The sequence below is a fragment of the Mus caroli genome, unplaced genomic scaffold (genome assembly GCF_978045245.1).
Source record: "Mus caroli unplaced genomic scaffold, Mus_caroli_1 scaffold_4, whole genome shotgun sequence".
In the NCBI taxonomy this organism is placed as follows: Eukaryota; Metazoa; Chordata; class Mammalia; order Rodentia; family Muridae; genus Mus; species Mus caroli.
The window spans coordinates 107701132-107719718 of record NW_028227259.1 but is presented as its reverse complement, the minus strand read 5'-3'; the positions used below and the strand labels follow the sequence as shown (position 1 = coordinate 107719718).

Genomic DNA, 18587 nt, shown 5'->3' with positions numbered 1-18587 from the left:
TATTTGTGTCCTTATGTGAGTTTATGTAGACCACATGTGTGCGCGTCTCTGTGGGGGCCAGGAGCACTAGACCTCCTGCACTGGAGTTACAGGTAGTTGTGAACAGTCTAATATGGGTCCTAGAACTGAACCTGAGCCAGTATTATACAGTGTGGCATGATAAGAGAAATAATATATAAAATCTTTTATAAATTTTGTATCTATTTATATATAATAGTCATTATATATGTTTGTCCAGTTCCCGATAAAATAATAGTAATGTTTTGTAATTTCCCGCGAAAAGAGTGATCAGAGAATCTTTGTTTTGATATTTGGTCTTTGAATCTAGTTCCTATCACTTTTCCTAGATGAGGAGAGGAGGGGAGAGGGAAGAGGGTGGGAGAGGAGAGGGGGAGGGGAGGGGAGGGGAGAAAACCAGACTGATTGCCTGTGGAATGAGACTTCCATCAACACTCCTAGTTCCTCCTGAGGAGCGCCCCAGGGTCCTCAGAAGAAGTGCCCTTCCGGTAGCTCTCTCGGCCGGGGGGGCTGTTTTCTTTCCATAGATCTAGGCCTTGAAGGTCACTGACATTCTGCTTGTGTTGTATTTTCATCTGTGTGAGCAGATGTGGTCAAGTGGGTGAAGGTCAAAGGTCAGCCTCAGGCACCGTTCCTTAGGAGATGTCTGTCTTGTTGTTTCAGACACAGAGGACAGAAACTGAGCTTGGCTGATTTATCAAGGCCAGCTGATCAGTGAGCTTGGATCTGCCTGTGTCTGCTCCCCAGAGATCCAAGCATGTGCCACCCTGGCTTTTGTCAGGGATCCTAGGGACAGAACTCAGGTCCTGAGCCCGAACTGCACTTTGCCCATCCATCCCGTTAAGTGCGAGACAGGACAACACCTGCTCATGTCCTGGGTGTTTTCCAATCTGCTTCTCCCTCCCTCCCTCCCTCCCTTCACTAACAATGCGAGTCTCCCATCACCACTCATGGTTATGGTGTGTGGATCTGGGGAGTCTTCTAACCTTCTGACCACCTCTCTTCTTCAGCAGGCGACCATGTAGCCTCCAGAAGTCACGGCTTCCATATATATGTTCTTCCATGTTCTCTATCATCTTACTTTGTTCACTGTGCTCCAGCCTCCCTGGTCAGGTAAGTCACTGACGTATATTGGCTCAAGGCATGGCCATTCTTCCATTACTCTCCTCTTGCCCTACCTGGTGTGGAGCCTAAGGTCCGTCTTTGCAATCATTCTTTGTGTACAACCTCATCAGCTAAGTACAGAGCCAGGCTCCCTGACCTCCCAGGGCCCTCGTCAGCATGGGCTGTCTTGTCTTTTAAAGCTTCAATCCTCTCTCCTCCTCTCACTAGATGGCTTTTCCTTATTCTTCTCACTAAAACAAAGAGTAATGCAAGTGCCCTACTTGGATATTAACATACACTTTTGGTTTAACATTTTCTTTCTTTTTTATTGGATATTTTCTTTATTTACATTTCAAATGTTATCACCTTTCCTGGTCCCCCCCCCCAAACTCCTATTCCATCCTCCCTCCCCCTGCTTCTATGTGGGTGTTCCTTCACCCACCCACCCACTCCTGCCTCCTTGTCTTCAATCCCCCTCCACTGGGGCATCTACCGAGCCTTCATAGGACCACGGACCTCTCCTCTCATTGATGCATGACAAGGCTGTCCTCTGCAAAATATGCAGCTGGAGCCATGTGTACTCCTTGGTTGGTGGCTTAGTCCCTGGGATCTCTGGGGTAGGGTGTCTGGTTTTTTGCTATTGTTGTTCTTCCTATGGGGTTGCAAACCCCTTCAACTTCTTCAGTCCTTTCTCTAACTCCTCTATTGGGGACCCTGCACTCAGTCCAATGGTTGGCTGTGTGCATCCACCTCTATTTGTAAGGCTCTGGCAGGGCCTCTCAGGAGACAGCTATATCAGGCTCCTATCAGCATGCACTTCTTGGCATTCAGAATAGTGTCTCGGTTTGGTAACTGTATATAGGATGGATCCCCAGGTAGGGTAGTCTCTGGATGGCCTTTCCTTCAGTCTCTGCTCTACACATTATCTCCATATGTGCTCCTGTGAGTATTTTGTTTTCCTTCTAAGAAGGACTGAAGCAGGTTCAACATTTCTAAACCAAAGCCATTTTACTTTCTTCCTGTGTCTGTCCTTGCAATTATTTACCATTTGCTAAGGACACAATCTTAAGAGTCATCCTTATTTCTCCTTCCTTATAAACTACCAATCTCATTTGCATTGAATCCTGAAGGGATAGCCCATAAGAGCCACATCTGGATTGCCTCCAGCAGTGACTGTCTGTGCCGTCTAAGCTACCTACTTTCCAACTGCCATTCTGGTCTTCACATCATGCAACAGACACTGCAATGCTAAGTTGCATCTTGCCTTTTTGTGCCTTCAGTGATCCATGGCTTCCCTAACGTGTAGAGTCCTTAGCATCTGTGACATGCTCACCCACTGGAGCCCTGATTTCTTGGCCACTGTCCCTAGTGTACAACGTCCTTTATTCATTTTGTTGTGGGCACACTGCTTTTTCACTATTACAGGAAAGGTGACATGTCTCCCTCTCATTAATGAAGAATGTTATTGCTGTGATGGAACGCCATGACCAAAAAGCCAGGTGGGAATAGTCTATCACTGAAGGAAGTCAGGACAGGAACTCACACAGGGTAGGAAGCTGCAGACAGGAGCTGGTGCAGAGGTCATGCAGGGTGCTGCTTCCTGGCTTGCTACCATGGCTTGCTTACTCTACTTTCTTATAGAACCAAGGACCACAGTCCAAGAATGGCATCACCCACAATGGGCTGGGCCTTTCGTCATCCATCACTAACTAAGAAAATGCCTTATAGGCTTGCCTCCAGCCTAGTCTTAAGGAAGCATTTTTTTTTTTTTAAATTGAGGTTCCCTCTTCTCAGATTACTTTGGCTTGTGCCAAGCTGACATAAAACTACCCAGCACCCTCCCCTACTTCAGCGCCTCTGTATCTGAACACCCCTCCCACTCCTTCACTTGAATTTTATACTCAGTGTCACCCCTTGAGGGACACCTCCTCTGAAAACACTAGCACATAAGGCAGGATCCAGAACCCACTCTCTGACATGCCTGCTGCCCTGCGGGAGTGTTGTTGCCCTCTTCCAACTGTCTGAGGGCCAGCTCTCAAATCTAGTAATCCCTAGGGTGAGCCGTGCTTGTGTGAGCCTTGCTTATATGTATTTCGCAGCTCTGCTTCTGGTACCTCAAAGTATCTGGTATATGGTGAATGCCCAGCAGCCACTGAGTGAATGAGTAAATGTGTTTCTGTAATTTACCTCACCCGGAGTCAAAAGCAGGAAGAACTTGAGTCTTTGCATTGTAACTCAAATAATACATTTCATTAAGCAGATTTCATTAACTAGAACTAAACTTAACAGTAAAAAAGACTTATCAGTTTATCTCTTTCAATATAGATGTAAAACATTTCATTAAGAACCGAAGCATTTGAGATATAAAAAACAAAACAAAACAAAAACAACAGAAAGACAAAAACAAGCTCCAGATCTAGACAAGTATCTCATTGCTGGAGAATGAGTGTCTTATCTGCTGACGCACTCGGGAAAGAAGTTTGTTAATATGCTGGGAAAGAAGGCGAGTCACCCGGACAGAGAGGCACGAGGCAGTGGGAAAAGACAATGGGTAATGGGCTAAAAGCAGGAGAAAAGGCTAAGAGATATCCTTTATAAACAGCTCTCAGTATATTTTTTAGTCACTAAAAGACACTTTTGATAGCTTAGAAATTAGTCATCCTGCCTGCCTCGCCTGACACATCATTTCCAGTTCATGTCTTCCCCACACCACAGCAGAAATCAGAGCAGTCACTGGCTTTGTTTCGCCATTTTACTCTAGCTGAAGGGAATGGAAAACTTCTCATAAGGAAGCATGCATGCAACATGCAAAACTACAGTGCTACACGGAGAACTCATCAGGAGCTCCTGGCCCACAGCCAGGAGAGCCTACACTGCCTCTATAGGAACTTGGGCAGTACGGTAGTCGACATGGACTTTCATGGGCAGGAGAGGGGAGTCCAGCAGTTTCCATGTGACGACATGTGCACACTGTAGACCACTCTGCCCCAGACTTCTCTCCTCCACATTTATATCTACTTTAGTTGCTGTGAACACCAGATAAAGCCTCTTCCCTAAAGACAGTTTACCCTTACAACACGGGTTAGCAAATTAAGGTGGCCCCCATGTTCACATTTCATTACAAAAAATTCAGAGCGTCAAAACTACGTCTCTTGTGACTCATGGGTTTCAGATTCTTTATTGAGAAGACGGACACAGTTTCCAAGATGACTTATTTTGAAGAAATGTGTCCTGAATTAAGAGGCTGCAATCTTGAGTCAATGCACAATCCCCATGTTCTCTCTAGTTGTTATCTTTCTTCCTTCTCTTACTGAAACTACAAAGGGCTGATTTAATTTTTCTAAATCGGACATATAGAGGAGGAAATTCTACAAACTTCTCCCTCAGGCCAGTACTGACTGTAAGGTAATTTAGTACTGGCTTCTTACTGCTCATCCCAACGCTGTGGCTTCATCAAGAAAGCATGTAATATTGAGTACAGAACTACAGAAATAATAAAGAGTCCATCATAACAAAGTAGTAATTAAAATGGCATTATGTAAACAGAAAATTATTTTCTACAAAGAAAAAATATTACAGGTATTTAAAAGAAGTGAAAGAAAAGAATGTGGGCCACTAAGTAGTAATTTTTTAGTATATGAGCTTGACTGTCTGAACCATAGCCATGAATAACTGCTGTAACCACACCACTAGGATCACATGGTCTATTAACAGTTTACAGGTATGGACACTGCCTGGCATATTCATTAGCTAAGGGACAGATAGTTGAAATTTTCCAGATGATTCTCCTATCATCAGAAGCACCTGCAGTCAACAGTGAGTTTAGAGTCTGCACGCTTAGGAAATACACTTTCAAGCCAACTTTGGATGTCAAGTGTCACCTTAAAAATCTGAACTCAGCACTCTGCGTTCCGGCCAGGCAGCTGTGTGCATGTGGCGGTGATATACATCAATACACCTAGCACTTGTTCTTTCAGTTTAAACAAAGCAAAGTTTACGTAACTGTAGCACAACTGCCCCAGATCTAGCACACACAGGCACTTACATTTCATAAGAAACTTGTTAAGTATTCCAGTATGGACATGGACGCTACATAACTCCAAACAGGCATTAGAATATGCCAGAGCAGCTCTGTAAGCCAACCAGTGAGCCAATAATTAACTTCTTACTTGATAGCTCACATTGTAGTAATCTAATTATTCATTCAACCACTTCACCCTGAATACCTGAGCCTGCCCCAGCCTTTCAAGGTACAGATCAAATATTCACATTTTAGAAACAAAGGTTTACTGTTTTCACAGATTTTTAGTGCCATGCCTTTAACCTTGATTGTTATATCCATTCGCACTGACAATTTAAGAAGTCACGTGCCAGCTGTAATTAATGAGAACCAAACCAAACAAGGAAGAAGCAAACAAATACAAAACCAACCACCTGAGACGAGCAACCAGTGCTCTCCAAAGCCATACCTTGGTCGTGACTGACCAGTTTCATCTACTCCGGGAAGACCACTGCTGGATTCGAACCTCTTGGAAGCTTCACTTTTTCTTACTAATTGTGAATAAAAATATAATAATAGCAGAAGTGTTAAAACTATGAAAGCGACCTCATCTAAAACTCAGGCACTTAGTGACGAAGGTAACTTACACAACTCACAATCGTGTACACAGATGAAGGACAGGGTATACAAGTCTTTTGAGGTCGGGTCATGTTAGTTTTTGTTGTTGCTGTTGATTTGTTTCTTTTTGAGACAGGGTTTCTCTGTGTAGTCCTGGATGGCCAGGAACTTGCTTTGTAGACCAGGCTGGCCTTGAACTCACAGAGATCTGTTTGCCTCTGCCTCCTCAGAACTAGGATTAAAGCTGTGTGCCCCATGTCAGGCTAGTCATGGTAAGTTTTAAACACAGTGACTTCCTTCATATAAGATGGAATGCTATCATTGTTTTATGAAACTTTTATTATTTGATAGAACACCTTTAAAAGGAAACATTTTGCAATCTTAACATTTTGACAACTTTTGTTTAAACTGTGGTGTTTTTGTTATTGTGTCTTGGTTTTCTTTTTTTTTTTTTTTTTATAAAATCTCAATCATTTATTTTACCAAGGCAGACTGAGCAGCCAGCTGTTGGGGTGAAAGCCTGCTAGCTCAGAGAAAGCACCCAGATGACCTTCCTCCTCAACTGACATCCCCACAGACAATCCATGTAAAACAAAATAAAACAAAACAACCAAAACACAAAAGCAAACAACAACTTCCTCCAAACTGAATGTCCCTCCCTTCTACTTCCTGTGTGTCTCTCTATCCATCCTCCTGACTCCCTCTTACTCTCTATGGTTTTTTCTTAGACATACTACATTCACTTCCTATCAACTGGTTGCTTGCTGTCTCTTGACCTATGGTTGACAGGTTATTTAATCCTGTTTACAATATTCAAGCATTAAATTCTTGGGTTAAAGGTGTGTACTAAGGCTGAGCTACACCACAACTAAAAACCAGTTTCATCTAGTAAGTAATACAATCTTGGGTTCACAGTGTAATCAAATAGGCTACAGCATTAAGTAACATTAAAAAACAACAGTTTCTTCAAAAGGATACTTTGCCCGCATCAGATGACACTTACCTTGTCTGAAGTCTGATTCCGAGGAAATAACAGATGGGCTTTCACTGGAAATACTAAAGATATCGCTGTGGTAAGTTTTGTATCTTCGAACTGGCTCTAAAAGAATTTTTAAAAATGAGATAGTTTATTAGCAATGCCACACATTTTTTTAAAAAAACATCATATTCAATCTTGGATGATTAGAACTTTTATATATTACTTTAAATTTACCACTCACTAGACTGACTGTATCTGAAAAATGAGAAATGAGGCTCTACTGTTAAGGTGCTCTGCATATGGGTTCGGAGCATCTGCTCCAAAACAAACTGCCTAGATTTGAATACCAGTAAGTAGAGTTCAAGGTCTCGGTGACTCAGCCCAAAAAAGGGGGGGGGGGGGCCGCTATAGCAACAGTGCATACGGTTACTCTGAGAATTAAATTAATAAACACTCAGTTCTTACAGGAGCAATATTCATGGCAGATTTTAGGATGCCACATGTAGTTTTCTGTTAGGTGCTTACTATAAGGGATCAAACACGCAAGAGCACAGTCTAAGAGACTTTACCATATAGGAGAGGTAAGTACAAAACTACACAGTGCAAGACAGGATGTTCACTTATGCAAGAGTGAGGAGAGCGGAGTCAAGACAGCCTCCGACTCAGATGTGTTCAGAGAGTGTGCCTTGCAAGGGGCTAAGGCCTAAGAGGCAAGCACAGACTAACACTGAAATCCTGCTTTTAAAAAATCCTTTTTTGAATGTTTATGTGTATGAGTGCTTTGCCTGCATGCACGAGAGTCTAGAAGAGGGCATTAAATCCTCCGGGAACTGGAGTTATATAGACAATCTGTAAACTGCCACTTGAGTGCTTAGAATTGAATGAGGGTCCTCTGAGAGAGCCGGCGCTCTTAACTGTTGAGCCATCTCTCCAGACTCCACATCCTGTTTGCTACATACTTCTGTCCATGCCCTCCGCATCCCCTCTGTCTCTGTACTATCCAGCTATGATCTGCCACAACTCTGGTTCTTCGTCCTCACTGTCCCTGCAGTGGGCATTATCCATCCCTTTGTCCTGTGGGGATGCTATCCATCATAAGACAGTTTCTAATTTCTTCATGTTGCTACTCAAAGACTGTATCCTCCATTCCACACTAAATAAAAACAGTGGCTCTTTGTATTTTGAGACTGGACTCTGGTGAGACTCTACGTGAAAGTACAAAGCTTTGTTCACAGTCACAAACTCATTTCACAAAAATTTGCATTGAAATTTAATAAACTCATATAGCAAACTCATCACCACATTCTTCCTCTATATCACCAAACCTGTTGCTGGGTAGTCCTTAGGCACTTCCTGAAAGTGCATGCTGGGTAGTCCTTAGGCACTTCCTGAAAGTGCATGCTGGGTAGTCCTTAGGCACTTCCTGAAAGTGCATGCTGGGTAGCCCTTAGAAACTTCCTGGAAGTGCATGCTGGGTACCACCCGTGTTCCTCTTATCTGAAATGCCCCCACCCCCTTTGATGTTTCAGCTTTTCCTTATCCCTCTGTAAACTAAGCCCAAAACGGACATTTCCTTTTGCTTAATTACCTGTTGTGCCTCCATCCCTGCCGGCTCTCTTACTAAGCCACTAGACAAGGTCTTTCACAAAAACAGGTGAGCTTCCTCTTACATCCGCATAGCCCCAGTGTACAGCAAGCACAGCACACTTGCTGAGACAATGAATGAAAACAAGGGTTGCAGAAAGGGGACCTTTAAAAGAGTCAATTTTCGTTGCACAAACAGAATGGAAAGGTCAGGAGGAGGGATGGTAAGGCGTGACAAGGCCATGTACGCTGTCTCCGTGCGTTTGGAGGTGAGCAAGCCTTTGGCGTGCACAGACTCTTCATGTTCTCAGATGGTTTTCAAAAAGCCCATTTGTGAAATTGCAGGTGTTTGTCAGAGAGACTGATGGGAAATGTGCCAGGGATAGAAAAGATGGAAAATCACAAGGGGGAGGCTCCACAGAAAGGAAGCATGTTCTTCTTCATAGACATGGAGGGCAGAGAATAAGGTAAAAATAAACAAAGGAAGAGGAGGAGACCTCAAGCTGCTGATGCGAGAGCATCACCTGGTGATAAAGAGCTAGTCATGTCCTGGGAGCATGGTGGCTAGAATCCTGATCCCAGGGACACGTTATCCTGTGACTGTGATGGACAGCGAACCCCACGGGGAATCTTCATGTGGCCCTAGAGCTAGGATGCATAAATTTTAGTAGGGCTTAATTGTCTTGTTTGTGCTAGAAGGTGTTCAAGAGACATTAAAAGGAAAATGGAGTTAATGAATAATGGAGTGGTTACAGGGTACCACAAGAGCCAAGCTTGCGGAACCAGGAGTGAAATGCTGGAAATGAGAGGGAAGAGGGATGGGCAGGCAGGCAGGTAGGCAGGTAGAAAGACAGACATACTTAGACAGAGAGAAAAGCAACAACTTTAAAGAAAAGAAAGAAAAACAGAGGACTGGCCATAAACTAACTAAAAAGAAAATTCCTAGGATAATAGTAATCTGAAGAACAGGGCATACTACAGCCGATGAGTGCACCGTCCAGCCTTGTGTATAGTCAACGCGTGTATTAAACAATAATCAATAGAAAAAGTTTCAGAATTGGGAAGTATCTCCTAGTCCTCTGTAAATGATGGTGTTCTACTACAGGGAAATCTCATGTTAAAATAAGATTTTAAATTCTCTCGTTGAATGTGAGTGTGATTTGAAAGGGCCATGGAGGAACAAAACAAACAAAACAAAACAGTAAGTTTCAATGAAAACAAGTTTCACGTGATACCATTTAATAACATAATAAACTATGTGTAAGTTAAACAGTTATGAAAGGAGAACTATTTCATTCAAAGGCACCAAAGTCCTTTTGTTTTATCATTATCAACCACTCACACTAAAATCTTGTGGAATTTTCCAGGGAACCGTAAACAAATCATAAATCCAAAGATGCAAGTTTCAGGACAGAGAAACCAGCAAGGCCAAGGAGAGGACCCAGACTGAGAGACTGTGTAGTTCTGTTATCTCACAGCAGAGGAGGAAGAGCCCTGAACCTGTCCAATAAACTGACTGGAGAGGGCGCTCACATGTGAACACTGTGCCTCAGAGCAGAGCAGCTGTATATTCACTGCTTCTGGGGTATTTCTGCTGCGTGCATGCGATCGCAATTAAACTCTGAACTGAGTTCCATTTGCAAGGTCTTGTTTTGCGTCTGTGTTTCCTTTAGTTTATGGTCTCTGCTTTCTCTTTTCCTTTCAGCCAGTTCCTTCAAGAAGATGAGAACAACTCTGCTTCACCCTCCTGAAAACTTCTCATAGATGCACTCTTCTCATAGATGCACTCTCCCCTGATACCATTTGTCCATAGATGCTTTCTCAGGACCACAGGGGTGGGGGTCCACCATGTAATGAACACGCTGGAGGCCTGGCTCTCTAGAAACATTCTAGACGACTACCTTTGTCTGGCAGGGCAACTAGGGGTGTGACACAAGAGCTGTGTTAGCTGAAATGGAAGGAATTAATTCTCTAAGCTTCTTGTATTCTGCGTGTCGTCAAAGTGCTCGCAGGCACATCCTTTTTATCTAATAACGTGCTGGATATAACTAAAAATTTCCACACAATATTTTCTACTCAACCATGCTTCGAAGAAAAGGTCTCTAATCAGATTAAAGCTCTAAGCCACAATTTACCAGATAGTCATGCTTACAGCGGAAGCAAAAAGCTTTGACCTTTGTAAGCACGCACTTTCCCTCTCTACATTAAATGCTACTACTACCAACCACTTCAGAAATGTAAAATTACACGTCCTTCGTTGAGGCCATCTGACATGAAATGGAGAAGCCCATGCTCCACCTTACAGTCCACTTGGGCCACAACACTTCTTGGCTCAGTGATGATCTACATACATAGAAGTTTCAGTCAGTGCTGACCAGAAAAATGCAGGTCTCATTCTCTGTTCTGGTCAGTACCAGGCAGGTAGGACATATTGTTTGGTAAAGCTTCCTAGCATCATTGGACATTTTGTTTTTAAAAGACACAATGCTACTAATATTTATCTGTTTCTTTTTGGGATATTTGAGACAGGGTCTCTCTCTATAGCCCTGGATGTCCTCAGACATACAGAAGTATGCCTGCCTTATAAGTGGTGGGATTAAAGGCATGTACCACTGCAAATGGAGGTGTTTTCTTTCCATATCTCAGTGTGTAATTCTTGCACTCAGGATTTGGTTCAGGTCCTAGGACTGTAGTATTAATTGGGTAATTAAGAAAAAAGCTCAATTATGATGACATTTCCCAAATATATAGAAAAATAAACAAGATAAATGTCATAAACACATTTCTCAATACCAACTAGAATTTAACTGGTATCAGACCATTTTATGTTTGTGTACTATGTGCACATGCCTATGTATGTGCGCATATGCATGTATTTGCTCATAGACACATGTATGTGCTCACCTGCACAGATGCCTATAGAGGCCAGAGCTTAGGGATCTGGGTAGGCTCGTATCAGTACGCCTATAGATCTGCCTGTCCTCACTTCCCCGGTACTAGGATTGTTGGTGTGCAATACCATGTCCTGCTTCTGTTTGGGTTCTAAAGACTGAAATGAAATTGTCATGTGTGCCCCCCAAACATTTAATTTAGCAACTGAGCTACATTCCTAAACCTTAACCCACTTCTAAAGCCCCAAAAGATCCTTTTAAAAACATATTTACAGAATACTACAAGGTCTTCTGAATAATAAAAATAGTGATCATATGCGATGAACCCACAATATACACATCTAAAAATACACTCTATAAGATTCCCACGTGCCCAAAACGTTTATCACAGTTTTCCTGGTGTAGTGGGGAAACTCTGTGCTCTTGCCATTATGACTGAAGAATGTATTCACCTTTGGTGGGTTAAACTACTCTCTATACCTCATTTGTTGGTTTATATATTTTTTTATCTGCTATTAAATGTGCACAAAAAACCTTCAGTCAAGAAACTGGTACAGAAGGGTCTATTTACTCCGGACTATCTCATTCTTCAGAGAACTGTATCTATGGCTATGGGTGTGCGGTTTTCAGACGCAGTAGATGAAGTCCTACAAGTCATCACAGTGTCAGGAGCACTGAAAAGCACATGGCGAGATCAAAGTCACCCAACTGTGCTCCCCTTGCCCTCCCGCAAACACACACGCGCGCACACACACACGCTCCAAAATCATCTGTACAGTAGGAAACACTGGAACCAATAGGCATTAAAGAAGAATGACTTTGAGAATTTTGGTTACATTTTGTGACACTACATACAGTACTTTTTCAAAAAGAAGAGTGTCCTGAAGAGTATTCCTCATACTACTTCAGCACGATAGGAACATCTTTTACCCTTGACTTACAGCTTCATCCTGTGAGCAGAACTGGCACCAACTCTATGGTCACACTGACTTCCCTGACAGCAATTAACAAGCAGCACCTCACTCCTCACAACCAAGAGTCACAATCTCTGCTAGTGCAACAGCACACTTAGAGGCTTAGGTGCTTGAAATCATGGCATGAACTCATGAACACTGTGGCTTCAAAGTTTAGGCACCAGACTCCAAGTATGAAGACTTGCATACGATTCTGGGCTTACAGGAAGCTCTTTTGGTGGATCATTTTCACGTTAAACTAATCCAAGGCAGCACAAACTATAATACATAGTCAAGCTCCAATTACTGACACACAGAAGGTGCCCGTTCAGCCAACTCCAGCAACGGGAATCCACGTTCAGCTTGCCTTTGATATAGAACTCACATTACAATGTCAGTTTTAGAGACGATGACAACAGTGGCTGCTTTTCTAGCCCCCCTCTCTTTTTAAAAGAAAATGGCCCTAATAAGTTAAATATTTCAATTAGCAAACAGCAGAGATACACAAGTTGCCCTGCTGGGTACTCTGAACTGGATGAGCCTGTGTCTGGCTCCCCCAGGGGCCATATCTGGGCCATGCCTTATGTGGTGACTCCAAGTCCTGATCCAGGGCCATCCAGGATTCTCACTACCCAGAGTGTTTTACTTCAGTCTCAGAGTGAACAAGGAGAAGATTATCATTCCCTCCATAATTGACCAGAGAATACCACTGAATCCCATTTCCAAAGTAGCATCATGAAGTACACTAAACTTTTTTTAACAGTCACACTGCAATATATGGGTTACATTAACAAACACGTGTGTAGTACCCAATGTATGTCCAGAGCAATGATATATGCCAGGCATACAGCTGGGAACTGGAACAGATTTTTCTGAGGCTTACAATATGAGAAACAAACAAATAAGTAAGTTCAATTAAATGAATACAGGTCACTGTCCTGAACTGAGGTATCAGAGAAATATCCCAGAACTAGGCAATGCCTAAAACATTTGACAGTCTGAAGGATGGGTGGCTACACGGATGGAGGCATGAAAAATGCAAAACAGCCCCATAAGGCTTAGTTGTTAGGTAGATGGACGGGACTTTCTCATATTATACATATGCAGAATGCATGGGAGGTTCCTTATGCATCTTATATATAAGTGTGTAAGAACACATTCCTTTATGTCCTTCTCTGCACACACAGAAGGGAAGGCAGTTATAGAAAGGGAATGGGAAAGAAAAGAAGAAGAGGCAGACAGTTTGAGACTGGAGACAAAGCCTAAAGGATAAGGCAGGGAGAGAGGCAGGGGCGACCTTAGCCTCTGCCTATGACAGAACACTATAAAGGGACAGAAGTACTTGGAAGAAACACAACTGCGTACAGATTAAAACTGCTGGATCTCAGCTGGTTTAGTACTGAGATCACTCAACTGTACAGCAAGTTAGAGGCTGGCTCTGGCTAAAACAAAACAAAACAAAGAAAAACCCCAAACAGAACAAAGCAAACAAAGAAACAAATAAATTGCTGGATCTTATATATTGTGATGAACTGTTGCTGGCAAGAGTCATCTGTAACATATATATTTAAGATCTACCTGTCTGTCAGCCTCTGCGTGTGTGCCCAAGCCAAATGGAGTCTCTAAGTGAAGGGCTCTATGGCTAGAGTTGCCTTCTAACAAAAAGAGTTTGTTTTGTTTTGTCACTGTTTTGGTAGATCCAAATCTAACATTTTGTTATTAGCCATATAGAGTCAAGAAAGTTTGCATTTGTACTGATCCTTTTTGTTTGAAAATATTTTTTCCATTTTATAAATTAATAGAAATATCTATGGTCAATTTACTGTGACTTATACCGAAGAGTAATTGTTGCTATCCTCCCTCCCCAACAAATGCTTCTAATAGCAGTCTCCCACAAAATTATATAGGTACACCGGACTACGGTGGCCCCTGGCCCATGTGGCTGTGTCAAAAATATAAACCAGTTTCTCAGCTGCATCAGGCACACAGCTGATGCAGACTAGCCTCATATGGCTCTCAGCTATAAAGGCAGAAAGCATGCAGACACAGTATCTCCTGCACTTAATAGTCCTCCATGATGCCAGTCCCGTGAAGCACTTCACACCCTTTGTTCTTTCCAACCAACATGTTGATTCATCCTCAATAGTGTGCTTCAAATGTGCAGCATCCACTTGTACCTGGATGGCTCTAATAATAATGCCACTGGTATCTAAGATCCATGGGCCACTTACTAATAAGGTCATTGGTATCTAGAATCCATGGGCCACTTGCTATTAATGTCACTGGTAACTAGAATCCAAGAGCTAGTTACTAATAGTGTAACTTTCCTGCTTACTGGCAATTACTTCTGTGGAACGGTTACCAATGCAATAGAGGCTTACAAATGGTTTGAGATAACAATCTCTCTCCTTTCCCTTTCTCTCTCTCTTCTCCTTCCTTCCTTCCTTCCTCCCTTCCTTCCTTCCTTCCTTCTTTCAAAAGACCAAAGGTCTTAATGCTGAAAAGACACAATATCTAATGTTTAGGTAGACTGGTGGCACAGCTCACTAACTAAATAATATCTAGGTGCCATTTTAGAAGAAAATTGTCTTATCTACCCTTGTTATGTTTTATGCCAACTGCAGTGGAACCCTGACCGTCGTCGGAACCTCACCCTCCTGTGTCTTTATCAGTCTCATAGTGAAAAATTCATAATTATGAATGGTAATTACAACACACGAGACGTTTGTCAGAGAGTCCTAGTGACAACCAGACAACTTCACAGCTATGAAGACCAAGTTCAGAAAATAGAAATGAAAACATTCTGGCACTAAGGAAGAAAGACCAAAGCAGCGGCCTTCTGCTGAAGTGAAGACATAAGCCTGGGGATGGAGCTCCAGCAGACGCCCCGGCAGAGGACTGAAGTTGGGCTCCCAGCGCCCATGTGGCAGCTCACAACTACCTGAAACCTCTGTTTCAGGAGATCCGGTGGACTCTTCTGGCCTCAGCAGGCACTGCACACATGTGCTACATATATACACATGCTGACAAAACACTCAGACATAAAGGGAAATAAAGCTTAAAACCCGTTGATTTGTGTTTTGTGTGTGTGTCTTATGTGCGTGTGAATCTGTGCATCATGCGCATGCATGTCCACCAAGGAAAAGATGGTGTTAGATCCCCTGTACCTGGAGCTACATTTGCATGTCATCATGTGGGCATTTGGAAATGGGTCCTCTGGAGGAGCAGCAAGCAGTGAGCCATCTCTCCAGCTCACTCTTTTAAAAAATGAATTAGCAGTAAAGAATGTACCATCAAATTTAAAACTGTTTTTTAATCACAGAGCCCTTTCCCTTCTGTCTGGCTTCCTTGTAGAGCTATCTGAAAGCTTAAGTGTTGTCCTAACATCGATAACTTATAGTCCTTGAGCTTTGACTATAATTTCATCGGATCTTTGTTGAGTCTAACATTCTCATTGTTCCCAGAGACGCTGGAGTACACAGTGAGACACAGCATCTGACAGGTCCTTTCTTTGTTGCTTCAGTGCAGGTCTAGCCCCTGATACTCCTCCATGGTAGCACCTCACCGAATACCCATGACAGGAGAGTAAGGGTCTCAGCTCTGGCACAGGAGGGCAACTTGCAGACAAAACCCAATCTCCTTCCCACCATTCCTTTTCCAATGCTATCTTGTGCCATTATATTACAATGTATATACCTTTGGAGAGACAGTCCTTTGTCCCAGGCAGTAACAACTCTTTTTTGTTTGTTTGTTTTTGTTTTTCAAGACAGGGTTTCTCTGTGTAGCCCTGGCTGTCCTGGAACTCACTCTGTAGACCAGGCTGGCCTCGAACTCAGAAATCCGCCCGCCTCTGCTTCCCGAGTGCTGGGATTAAAGGCGTGGGCCACCACGCCCAGCTCAGTAACAACTCTTAACAATGTATCTGGTCTTTCTTCCTGAAATCTGGGTGAGCAATGGAAGATTCTTATGTTTAGGTTCAAGAAGCTCAGATTCAAAACAGCTTGACTGTAAAGAATGCATCATGTATCTCTTTTGGCAAATCACTTTTATTTATTTATTTATTTATTTATTTATTTATTTAAGCCTTGGGCAATGAGCTGAGAGCCGAATATACCCAGACTCTTTGTGGCTGCAAACTCCACAGGCGAGCTGAATGGCCAACATCAGCTAAGGTGCTATGGAGCTGACTGAGGTAAAACCCCTTTCAGGAGCTGACTGAGGTAAAGACCCCTTTCAGGAAGACAGCTCTGCACCAGAGAAGCGCTGCAGTTGAAGATTCCTGTGTGGATTGTCAGTTCAGCGATCTTCCTTGCAACACCAACAGAACAAACTAAATGTGGCAACTTCATTTCTGTTAGGTTGTTTAAAATCATTTTTATGTTTATGTTTCAGTCATTTAAATCACTTTTCTTTGGGGGTGCCAGGGATCAAACTTAAGGTGGACCACTATCCCCAGCCCCAAGAATTTTTTTTTCTTTTAAGTGAACTAACAGTAGAAAATCTCTAGCCAGAACTGTGGAAATCCGTGGAAATAACCATCCTCCAATTCGGGAACTGTGAAAATCCATGAGAGGAAATAACCACCCTCCAGTTGACAGAAACTCAGTCACCAGTCAGATCTGGGATACTGAGTATGCTATTAAAGCCCAAAACAGTGTTTGAATGAAGATGCACTTTAAGATGTCATCTAATCCTAAAATTACTGAAATCCATTAGCAGCTGTCAGTTTCAAGATCACAAAAGACTGAATAGAGTATTTTAAAATTACCTAAAATATGAATATTTACAGAAGAAATACACAAATATACATAGTGTGTACATTAGTGACACAGACTGTTCTGCCTGGCTTATCACACATAAAGCCCCTATTTTCGTAAGGATTCAGTGAGACAAACAGGATTCATTTCTGTTCTCCTCTTTCTTTGTGCACTAGTTAAAACATCCGCTGCACTGCTGTTTGCTTAGCTAGTGTCCATTACCTCATCTGCAGAGAAACAGCACAGTTGAAAACCCATCAGCCCCAAACGAATGACTAGTAAGGATTCTTGCTTTTGAATTCTATACCTCAAATGTTCCCACAAATAATGTGCTGGTAAAGCAAGCGTGAATTACCACTACTTCTAAATATAATAATGATAGAGGATGATTCAGGATGACCTAAGTATTTGCACAACAAACCCACAGTCTTAGGTCTTGTTTATTGGGTTTTTAAATATCTTCTGGGAAACACAGGCAGGCTTTTAGTGACAGCAAATGGTTTTGGAATATTCACAGTAGAAAGATTCAGAATGGAAAATGTCCAGTTGTTAAACAATTCAAAGATGTTGTAATTTTAAAAAAGAAAGCTTTTCCTTTTTGTTTATATCCTCTAACAAACATAAAATTTCAAGATCTGGGTAGGATGTATAAGCTAGTTTTATGTTTGTATAGATAGTTATATGAATAAATAAGGTTTAAAAATACTACATATTATCTTCAAAAAATACCTGTTTGAACTCAAGTTGCATATCTGAGTTCTATTAAAGCATGATGCTACTTCATGAGACAAATAGATCACATGCTCTATGTATTTTGTTATAGGTAGTCAAATTAAAAGTTACTTATGCAAACAAAATATATTATGCTGACAACCATAGTTCAATTTATAATTTCCCATTCCATTCATATTTGATCTCTTTTAGCTCTCAAACCAAGGTTCAAATATAAATAATTTTACTAATCCATACTAATATTAACTTTCAAAATATTAAGGCAAATAATCCTTGAAAGGCAATATATAGACACTATTTTTTTTCCCTGTGTGTGTGTGTGTGTGTGTGTGTGTGTGTTGCAGTGCATACAGGCGGGTACCAAGTGTGTGTGTCTGCTCATGTGCAGGTCAGAAGAAAACAGGTACCCGCACTGCTGCTTTTCACTGGATTTTCTTAAGGCAGAGTCTCTGAACACTGGAAGCTTGCTGTTTTGGCTAAGCTGGCTGCATGTTTCGGGATCTGTAGGATTCTGCCCCCAAACTATGAGGTCACAAGTGCGTATGTTCACACCTAGCTCCTTACACAATGTTTGTTTCTGTGGATTCTGTTACTTTGTACAGAAAAAATGTTCTTACCCACTTAGCCATCTCAGATCCATGGTTTTATCATTATTATTTATTATCTATTATTATTGATATTGAGGCTCACTAGGTAGCCCTAGCTGGCCTGGAACTTACTATATAGACAGGGCTGGCTTCAAACTCACAGATCTGCCATCGTCTCCCTCCTAAATGCTGAGATTAAAAGCCTGAGATATATCCAGCTGCGTGGTTTTATTTGAATGTTCACATTAAAAAATGATTGCTCATTCTAAATGTCAGAAATACTCATCTCGACTGTGTGCAACTTCCATATCATCTGTAGGTTGTTCATTTCGACTGTGTGCATCTTTCACTCTCTGTAGGTTAC

General features: G+C 42.1%; 1 protein-coding gene across 2 annotated transcripts in view; it reads right to left on the bottom strand.

Moving 5' to 3' along the window:
• Ptpn13 (protein tyrosine phosphatase non-receptor type 13) overlaps positions 1-18587 on the bottom strand; it is a 175152-nt gene that overhangs the window by 76205 nt on the left and 80360 nt on the right. For both annotated transcript variants that reach the window (XM_085836937.1, XM_021162112.3), the window contains exons 8-9: positions 6744-6839; positions 5592-5673 (exon numbers count right to left, since the gene is read on the bottom strand). In XM_085836937.1, coding sequence (XP_085693063.1) covers positions 5592-5673; positions 6744-6839 — 178 coding nt within the window. The remainder of the gene's footprint in view (positions 1-5591; positions 5674-6743; positions 6840-18587) is intronic.